The 11,088-nt window shown below is 33.2% G+C and overlaps 1 protein-coding gene across 1 annotated transcript; it reads left to right on the top strand.

Moving 5' to 3' along the window:
* Positions 1–7,574: 7,574 nt before the first annotated feature.
* On the top strand, positions 7,575–8,510 carry LOC143672945 (olfactory receptor 4P4-like). The gene has a single exon (XM_077147370.1). It carries the CDS (start codon positions 7,575–7,577, stop codon positions 8,508–8,510), a length of 936 nt encoding a protein of 311 aa, XP_077003485.1.
* Positions 8,511–11,088: the final 2,578 nt, after the last annotated feature.

The following is an 11,088-nucleotide window of genomic DNA, read 5'->3' as shown; positions in this document are numbered from 1 at the left end:
TCTAATGGAGATATACAAAGATAGCAACGCTGTTTTCATACCTGCTAGCACAACAAATCCATTCTGCAGTCCATGGATCAAAGAATAATTTTGAATTTCTGTGTATTTTTATTTAAAAAATACATTTCATAAGGCTATAACTGTCATAGATAGTAATTCCACAGATGAATCTGGAAAAAGTAAATTGAAAATCTTCTGGAATATCTGTGATTCTTAGAAGGTCTAAATATCAAAATTGAGAGGGTGTTTGGAAGAAGCTGATTTCAGCCCTCGTGAATAACTCTGAAGGGTCCAATAGTTCAGCTGAAGAACTAATTGCAGATAGAGTGAAAACAGCACAAGAAGTACTAATAGAAGTGGTCACTGAATGGCTTCATTCTCATGATATAATTTTAATGAATGAGAAGTTGATTCTTATGAACGAACCAAAAAGTGGTTTCTTGAAATAGATTTTATATTTGGTGAGGACACTGTGAACATTGTTAAAATGATAACAAGGTATTTAGAATATTAATTGATAAAGTAGCAGCAGGGTTAAAAGATTGACTACAATTTTAAATGTTCTGTTGCGTGTATAATGTACTGTTGCATGTTACCAAGAAATCTTTTGTGAAAGGAAGAGTCTATCAATGTGGCAAACTTCATTGTTGTCTTATTTTAACAAACTGCCAAAGACACCCCAAGCTTCAGCAAACTCTATCCTGATCAGTCAGCAGCCATGAATATCAAGACCAGACCCCCCACCAGCACTAAGTTCATAACTTCCTAAAGGTTCAGATGGTGGTTAGCATTTGTTTTTTAGCAACAAAGTATTTTTAATTAAAGTATGCATATTGTTTTTTAATTATTTTTATTTTTTCTATGCTGTATTATGGGGAGTCACATTTCATTCTTTTTCCATGTGACTACCCTGTTATTGCAGCAACATTTGTTGAATTTTTTGCATAATGCATTTTTTACACATAATGATATCATATACTTAATAGTCTACAGTATAGTATATATATAACTTTCACATGCACTGGGAAACCAAAAAAAATGTGACTTGCTTTATTGCAATATTCACTTTATTACAGTGGTCTGAAAATAAAGGTACAATATTTACAAATTATTGTTGTTATCTGTGGCCTTGACTAACATATTTCCTTTTATTTTACCTATCAAATATTGCAAAGCAGCCAGTGAGGTGAAGGAGATAATTCTCTAAATGTTATATCTTCCCCAAGAAAGGTGTTTGATTGTGGGCAGTGTCCCCCACAAGAAATGGCTCTCATTCAGACAATTCAAAACCCAGGGGCTGGAAAGCAGAGACATCTTAAGCCCACTTTCTACCTCAGAGTCTAACTCAACCATACCTCTGGCATGGAAAGTGTCTGCTGAGAATTAACAGCACCACATCACTTTATGCCTATGGCTGACAAATATCAATTGTTAGGGAGGATAGGAGAAGCACAGAGTAAAAAGTCTTCACAGGAAGCTACTGAGTCTCATCCTCAGTGAAACTTGGTATTGATTACATTTTCTTCCTGAGACCCAGGTCTATCTAATCTGGGAAAATCTAGTTGGGGTCAATCATATCTGGGGAACCCTCCTCAAAATAAAAGTTCTATATATTCAGAATGAGAAATAGAAAAGAACAGCTAAATCCTGATCAGTTAAACAGAAGCTATGCTACAGGTCAAGAATAAGTTGAACTGGTTGTTAAAGGACAGTGTACTGGTTTGAAACAGTTGTGTATTCCAGAAAAACCATGTCCTGATTTAATATTGTAGGGTCAAAATATTTGAATAGATTGTTTCTATGGAGACTGACCCACTAATTTGTGGGTGTGGCCATTTGATAAGATGTCGGTGTGAACCCACCCATTCAAGGTACGTCTTGATTAGCTAACTTGAGTCCTATAAAAAAGGAGACATTTTGGAAAAAGCACAGTTTCCTCACAGGTTACAAAGATGCAGATATTTGAAGAAGCTCGGAGGGCTGAGGAAGAGAGTAGATGCACATGATACCCCTGGGGAATCTGTTGGAAACCAGAAGCCAAAGACCTCAGCAATGCCAGCCATAGGCCTTCTTAACTGATAGAGGTGATCTGGACCCATTGGCCTTTCTTGAGTCATGGTACCTTTCTCTAGATGCCTTATTTTGGACATTTTTACAGCCATAGAACTGTAAACTTGTTTACCCATTTATGGTATATTGCATTCTTGCAGATTTAGCAAACCAAAACAAATAGATAGAGAACCAGGCCAACCAACAAGAAAACCCTAGGTAAAAGAGAGAGAACAAACTCCAGAATAAATTTATCAGGGAAATTATATGCCTAGACTTCCGCAAAAATTCATGAGTCATACTAGAAAGCATGAAAATATGGCCCAAAGGAACAAATCAACACTGCAAATAAGACAATGCTCAAACAAAATTTTTCAATCAAATCAATGAGTTGAAGGAAGATATAGTAAAAGAGATGAAAGACATAAAGAAGATATTTGGTGACCATTAAGAAGAACTTGAGTGTAGGAGCAAGGCTTAAAACAAGACCTGCAGAATTTATTGGGAGCAGCTGGCATCAGAATGGTGGTGGCAGTAAACTGTGGAGACTGTTATCTGCTTAATGGAGAACAGTCTGAGAGGAAGAGAATGTTTGTTAGCCCCAAATGGTTATGTTAAGTATGAAGGAAGATAGCACTGAAAGATAAACACCCTGTTCCCTTAGGAAATGCATGCATGCCTTTTGTCACCCTGCAGTATAGAAGCAGGATCTGGTTAAGAATAAAGTTGTCTGTTGTCACTAATCTTCAGACCCCCTGATTCTGTCTCTCTCATCATTCCTTAATGTTCTTCGAGCTCTGGTCCTTGGGAAGCAACACTTGAGAGTTTGAAAAACCAAACTGCAGAACTTATGGGAATAAAGGCACAATATGAGAGATGAAAACCACAATATCTATAGATTTTAAATAACTAAGGAGAAGTTATTCACTTATTAAGATATTTAAATTCAACTACTTACTAAGTATAAAAAGTTCCTTAAATCATGTAAGTTATTAAACTTCATGTAATTAAATAATAAACAATCTTTTAAAGATATATCTTCTGAAGACATTGCATTTATGTTAAATCTTCCCCATGTCTAGTTTCACCTATTCATACTATCAATTATTAGAGAAAAAATAATAATGATTATATACAACTTCTTCCAAATACCCATCTATTAAGCAAGTATCTCTCTGATAATTATAATATACAATGAAATTTTCCACATAGGTGATCATATTATCTCTGATTGCAGATAAATTTATTCCTTTCTATCCAATCTGTGTGTTTTTGTTTAAATTAATAAGGTTAGCAAGGTTTCAGGTTATGATCACCATTAAAAAATTATCTGTAGGGCAGTGCAATGGTGGCACAGTGGCAGGATTCTTGCCTGCCATGCCAGAAACCTGGGTTTGATTCCTGGAGCCTGCCCATGCCAAAAAAGAAATCTTTTGTAGTTTTTATACTAGTAACACAACTTAATAAATGTTATTCACATAAATTCCTAGGGCTGTGATAACATAGTATTATAACTATGTTGTTTGAAACAACAGAAATTTGTTGCCTAACACTTTTGCAGGTAGAAGTTGAAAAATCAAATAGCCTCAAAAACCTGCAGGGAAAAATCTTTCCTTTTTTCCTCTAGCTTCCATTTGCTAGCAGTCCTTGCTGTTCCTTGGCCTACACACGCATCACTCTAGTCTCTACTTCCATCTTCACATAGAATTCCCCTTTTTCTTTCTCTGCATTCTAACTTCCCTCTACCTACAAGGAGGTCATATTAGATTAGGTACCATCCTAAACCAGTTTAATTTCATTTTAACTAATCTTCAAAGACTATTTCCAAATAAGGTCACATCACAAGACTAGACATTAGGATAGAACATATGTTGAAGGGGAAGGGGACAAAATTTAACAACAAAAAATCAATTATAATAGATCAAAAAATATGAAATCCTTAGGATAAATGTGATATAGCATGGTTAAAGACATTTACATGGAACATTATAAAATATACTGAGATTATAGAAGACCTTAATGGAAATGCTGCTTTTATGGATTGGATGTCTCAATTTTATTATGATTTCAGCTCTTCTTGTACTGATCCCTATGTCAATGCAATCCCAGAAAAAATCTAATTAAGTATTATTTTCATGAATTAACATGCTTCTTTTAATATTTGTATGGAAATGTAGTAGATCTAAAATGTACCCCAGATTTTAGAAAGGAAAACTTGAAGAATTTATAATACCTGATGTCAAGATATATTATAAAGCTGCAATGATCAAATTAACATGGTTTTCATAAATTAGATGGGTTGTCAATGGAAAAGTGTAGAAATTATAATTGTAGACCTACACATACATTTTCAAATAATTCTCAACAAAGTTAAGTAGGGAATCAGTTAAAAACAATAGACTTTTCGACCAATGATTATGAAACAATTGGACATCCGTACCCATACCTCACTCATGGTACAAAATTAATTCAGAATGGATATTAAACCTATACTTAAAATATAAAATCCATGTTTGGATTGTGATGCCTGCCTTTAGTTATTTTTGTCAGATATTCTTGACTAATACAGGCCAATCCATCCAATCCAGGCTGTATTATATTTCTTCCTTTCTCTGGTAAACCAGTTTAGCACAGAGTCCATAGAGTTCCCTGAACTGCTCTGGATCTGATGGTAGCATCTTGTGCTCTCCAGGGAATCAGTGCCAGAGCCAGGCCAAGTCAAAGGTATAAAGGAAATGCCCAGGCACAAAAGAAAAATTGCCATTGACAGAGGCATTGGGATATTTGATGAGGATCAGGTACGCATGACTCTGGGAATATAATCTCTAAAAGCTTTCAAAGAACTACTAATTTTTGCATTGCCACAGAGGTTTATATTCTGCTCTTCCAGACAAAATTACTTTCATGTTTAAAATAGATGACTCTGAGGACTTAAGCACCTGTGTTAACTTTTTGTGGGTCTCTCAAATTCTTTTTTGTTTACTTTAGTTTGAGCTAGTATGAAGATTTAAATCTGCTTTCAAAAGTTCCAGCTTGCTTTTCCACGGAGTGAAGATCCACTTCTCTTTGCAAACTTATAGATGATTCTAAGGCATTTTGAGATTTCAAAAGTATTTTTGAGAATTATCCTAGTTTTGTTTGTTACTGGTTTACAGTTTTCCACCTTTATTTCAGATTCAGATAATGAAGAAGAACTAGAAGAGTGAGTATCTCAGGAGGAATTCTTCCTAATGCAACCTAAATCTAAGACCATTCAGACTTCTTGGTCATTAAATTATGCATGCCACTTTGATTTGGAGAGAATCCCACTAACCAGGTTTCAGAAAGTTTAAGTGTCATTTACATTAATTCCATCTTAATTTACTTTTAGGAATCTACCATTTCTTGGAGCATAAGTTAAATTTTATTACTCTAAAAATGCTTCAGTGCATTATGAACAAGCCAACTTCTAATTGAGAAGAGTAGAGTTAACATTATTAAAACTTTCAGGCTGGAGGTAAATTTCAGAGTCCCACTCGAGTGTTCATATATCTTCCACAATATTCCTATCAAGGAATATCTGTGTTTATATTTGCTATCAAAAATAAGAAGGTTTTGCTGTTTCAAACAATCTTCCTTCCTATGTATGACATGCATCTGGTCAACTAAAGTAGGTTTAAAAGATGGCATATTCTGATACTGCTAGAAGAAAATTGAACTTTCATAGAAATTGTGCTTAACACTAAGAACATCAGGTTTTATTATGCTATACCATATAAGAAAAGGGCTTTAGATTATTTTTTAAATTTATCAAAAAAGTGAAGTCATAATTTACTATATCTGCATATTTATAGGACAAAAATCAGACTAGTAATTAGTGTTAGGAATTGCCTGAGACTGACTAAAATAGACAATCTATCATTAAAATGACTGTTTATCCACTAATGGATTATAGATATTGAAATTCATTTGGTGACCCATTAATTCTGTGTTGTGCTTTTCTTTTTTTTCCTAATTATTTCTTTATTGGAATTACTCATGCACATTTACAGGAGAATCTTAGTAGTTGCTAAACTGCTTGATCAAAGAAGAAACAAGTGAAACAAGGCTTGTGGCATGAGACACATATGGTACTAAGGTATTTCATGTTACTTCATTTATTCCTTATAGTTCTGAATTATATAATAATTTCTTATTTGTATAATGAAGGAAAATGGGGTTTAAGGAGATAAATCAGTGAGGGCACCATTCACTACTGCATAGTTTATTTTACACTTCTCTACCTTTCCATTTCTGTCTTTCTTCATTCATGTCTTCAATTCTTTAATAGGCAATTTGATGTCTGATTATTTGGTCAAGACTATTGTACATTTTAATGACAAATATTCTTCTCACCTGAAACTACTCACTTTTCCCTTTTACTTCTGCTAACAACAGTGATCTTAATAGCATGTTCACTCAGATTGCAGGATGGGACTTTAGGAGCTATTGTGGATTAAATACTCATTATAATCTATTGAACAGGTAGGAATTGTAAACTAAGGAATGTAGAATTTTGGAAAAAATGAAGTATAATTATATCAGATGTTTTAGAAACTGAGAATTATAATTTATATGGCTGCCTGTTATAGCTTTACATAAAGATTCAGGAAAACTGACTGGGTGATCTAATAATGTAAGGAATTCCATAATATTTTCCACTGAGATGAGGATTGACAGAAGTTCCTCCTTGGGCAGTACCCCATAACACCCTTATGCATGACACACAAAACCAAACTAACAAAGAATCTGGATATCTATCTCCTGGTATCAACAGTATATCACATACAGCTTCTGAAAATTCCCTAAGATTCCTTTAATCTAATTCACTTTTACTAGAAATGATGGACTTAAATTGAGTGATTTTGTTTAAGTAGTTCAACAACTTACTTATATGATAATTATCTTTAAATAAATTTATTGTTAGTAAGTGGTTATATTTGGCAATTAACAATATACCATTTCATTAACAATCAATTGGTATCAGTCATAATAAATAAAAGATAAGATTATGAACCATTCTTTAATTATTCCATATTATTTTGCAACAGTTAACTGCTAAATACTCTGTGCCTGATAATTTTCTCAGTAGGTTTACCAAATTAAAGTTTACCAATGTAAACTGGGTGCTTTGAACATTTGTATTTTCCAGTTCATACTGGAAGAAGGAAAGATGACTCTATAGCTAAGGCAGTTCATTTCAAATATTCAAATCTGTTTTATTTTTATTGTGCTACTAAAACATTTGTTGTTTTTTAAACAACATAATAGAAAGAAAATGTATTCTTGATTCTCAAACTACATTTATAGTTTAACCTCTATCAGTCAAAAGGTAAAAAATGCATAATTATTCCCATTATATGATGATTTAAGAATATTTTTGTAAGATGAGATGTGATAAATTTTATATTGTGATCACACTGTCAATTTTTGTTCAAATTCATTTTTATTTTTTTTCTTTTCAGACATTGAACTCATTTGTGCACAATATTAACAAATTTTAATATATGGAAAGTCAAAAAAATATTTCAGAATTCATTCTTTTGGGACTTTCTTATGACCAAGACATAGAAGTATTTTGCTTTGTGCTGTTTTTATTCTGTTACATTTCCATCTTGGCAGGAAACTTCCTTATCCTTGTCTCCATTCGAGGTAGCTCCCTTTTTCACCAACCCATGTACTATTTCCTCACCCATTTATCCTGTGTGGACATCTGCTACACTTCTAGTGTTACACCCAAACTTATCAGTGACTTGTTGGTGGGGACAAAAACCATTTCCTACAATAACTGCATGTTACAAGTCTTTACTGGGCACTTCTTTGGAGCTATTGAGGTTTTCATTCTTACTGCCATGGCCTTTGATCGCTATGTTGCTATCTGCAAACCTCTGCACTACATGGTTATTATGAACAGGACAAGATGCAATCTTCTAATCCTAGCTGCTTGGGCTGGAGGGGCTGTCCATTCCTTTCCTCAATTGTATATGACAATCCAGTTGCCTTTTTGTGGTCCAAATGTAATTGATCATTATTTCTGTGATATTTTCCCATTGCTAAAAGTTGCCTGTATTGATACCTACATCACAGGTGTCCTTGTGGCTGCCAATTCAGGTACGGTCACATTAGTAACCTTTGTTGTCTTATTTGTTTCTTATGTCATTATATTATTAACTTTAAGAAATCATTCAGCTGAAGGAATTCGCAAAGCCCTATCTACCTGTGGGTCTCATATCACAGTAGTTGTCTTATTCTTTGGGCCTTCAATCTTTTCTTACCTTAGACCACCTAACACTTACCCTGAGGATAAAATATTTGCACTGTTTTACACTATAATTGCTCCTATGTTCAATCCCTTAATCTATACTCTGAGAAATATGGAGATGAAAAATGCCATAAGAAAAATTTGGTGTCAAATGTTATTTTCAAAGAAAGCACACAATTAATGTGGAATCAGAAAGCCAGGGATTAATTATTTTATTGTTATTATGAATGCAATAGATGAGGTTAATAGGTCTTACAGTTTTCCTGTAATTACAAATCAAATATTATTTCTAACAGACAAAAGTGATTCATAAATATAATTGATTTTTTGGAGTAGTGAGATAGTGCTGAAGGATACTTGTAAAAAATTATCTGAGTCTAAGCAATTAAGGCAATGTTATATTGAAGAGTGAAATTTAATGAAAAAAGTTACTTTCAGTTTTATCTAAAAATTCAGGCTCCTAGGAAGTCCACAAGGTGATAGGTTACCAAATTTATGTTTTAATGGAGAAGTTAAATCTAGAGTTTAAGTAATAAATTTTAAATTATACTTGATATTTACCTACACATCCTTTTTTTGATTAACAAGGAATCCAGTATGATACATCTGACTTAAAGTATTTACTGGGAGTTGGCTGTCCTGAATTCCCATTAAAAAAAAGCTACAGAAATAGTTTGAAACTCAATAATCATAAAGCTGATTACAAAATTAATGGTGTTCCACATATTGAGCAGAATTGAAAGTATTTTCCCTTATAGCTTAGGGAACTGAATTATTTAATGTAAGTGTTGACCCACCCCAATCTACCTATAATTGGAAAGTAAATTGTTAGCCATAGCTTCCAGAGACAAAGACATTTCATATTAGCATGAAAAATAATGTGCAAAAAATTTTTTTTAAATGTGGTCTATAAACACAGAAATCTGAGAGGAGAAAGCATTGTGATAAAATACATAAAGCAAATTATCTTGTAAATATCCTGTAGATGAGACTTTAGGGAAAGATTTCTTGAATAAATCAAAAGAAAATTAGAAAAAAAAGTTGTTCCTAAAAAATTATTTCTTAGAACACAGAAAACTTCTTATAAGTGAGAAGGGCATAGAAAAGAGGATTATATTAAAAGGAAAGTAATTAAAATACAGAAAGTGTATCAGCATACATATATATATGCTCATTTTGGAGGTACTACATGAAGAAGGATAAATGATGAGAAAAAATGATAAATGAGAAAAAATAATGGAGATAAAATTAGATAGAGCTCTTTTGGTAGAAAGCAAATCAAAAATTATTATTTGTCATGTTACTAATAAAGGAGAAAATATATTGTCAGATTTAACTCGTTTTTGAAAACCTATCACAAGAAACCATAGCAAAGTCTAAAGGTTTGAGGGAAAGGTATGGCTCATGAGATATTTTATTACCAGACTATTTGTATTTCATTGTTTAGGGAGGAGAAAAATAAAACCTTACATTTACTAAGTGCATGGTGTAACAACATGTAACTTTCATTTAAAAATGTCTAGAAGTATTCAAATATAACAGCTCCTTTCTTTATTTTAGTGCATAACCTTTCTCACAGGTGCAAACATTTCTTGTGTCACTACTATTACTAATGAATAATGAAATAAGTGATGTCTGGAAGAACAGCACCTGAACATATATCCCCAAGTGTAAACCAAGGGGAAAATGAAATCTACCAGACTTATCAGACTCCTGCATCCTTTTAGTTAGTTATTTCCTATGTCAAGGTAATACTACTTTCCCAATTAATCCTGACCTCCACATTTTATAAAGCACATGAACCATTCTAACTCTGTGTCCTGGTTCCCATTTCTCCAGATTTTTATCCCTGTCCTGGCACATTGTGTATATCTCAACACAATGCTTGCATTAATTCCACAGAGCATTCTGATTGAGTTTCTCTTGCTTATGGCCTGTAGGAGATCTAGGAAAATCCACATTGGCAGCAATGTTTGCCTTTAGTGCCAGCATTTTCTCTTGTTATGATTTATTTCTATTCCAAAGGATATTAGATCTGACTTGTTAGGTGTTCAATAGTTATATTTGATTTGGTTTAATGTACCATTTATGCAAAGAATATGAGGACTTTTTAAATGAAGTGTCTAGGTGACATGTGCTTGGATGTTTATGCTGAAAATGTCTGCATGTGTGTATGGCATGGGTGGGTGAGCATTTCTTGATGAGATGTCAGAGGAAAGGCCCTTGCCATCAAAGAGACTGCTGTTCAGAAGAACGTTGGGTGTCTGAACTGAAGTGGACATATACTTTCACTTTAAGTCCAAGAATAATTTATCTGTCCCTCTTTGAGATTAATTTATTCATCTGCTGTTTGAAATTGATTGTAAGGAAGAGCAGACATAGTAGAAGGGTGACTGTATGCTCATGATTCTCATTTTCTCTGCTAAAACCTGGTATGAACCTCTAACTACTTCTTATTGATGATATTTTGCTGATAATCATGCAAGCTGATAGTATTTTAAACAAGTATACTTGGATTATGATTTATGATAGATTTAGCAGATGCCCTCAAAGAGTGTGTCTAGGTATTTTTTTTTACAATTTTTCACTACTAACATTATCACATAAGAATTTCACCATAATTGTAATTTGTGTTTTTTATCTTTTTTTTGATTGATCATGCTAAAGACTTCTGAATTTTACTGATCCTTTCATAAAACCAACTTCAGGTTTTGTTGATACTCTATATTTAGAACCATCATTTATGTCATTGAGGTGTT

The sequence above is a fragment of the Tamandua tetradactyla genome, assembly GCF_023851605.1.
Source record: "Tamandua tetradactyla isolate mTamTet1 chromosome 22 unlocalized genomic scaffold, mTamTet1.pri SUPER_22_unloc_2, whole genome shotgun sequence".
Lineage (NCBI taxonomy): Eukaryota > Metazoa > Chordata > Mammalia > Pilosa > Myrmecophagidae > Tamandua > Tamandua tetradactyla.
Note: the sequence above shows the minus strand (reverse complement) of the source record. Positions and strands in the feature narration are given on the sequence as shown.

Coding starts and splice junctions, on each gene's coding strand:
- LOC143672945 (XM_077147370.1), top strand. CDS start 7,575: ATGGAAAGTCAAAAAAATATTTCAGAATTCATTCTTTTGGGACTTTCT.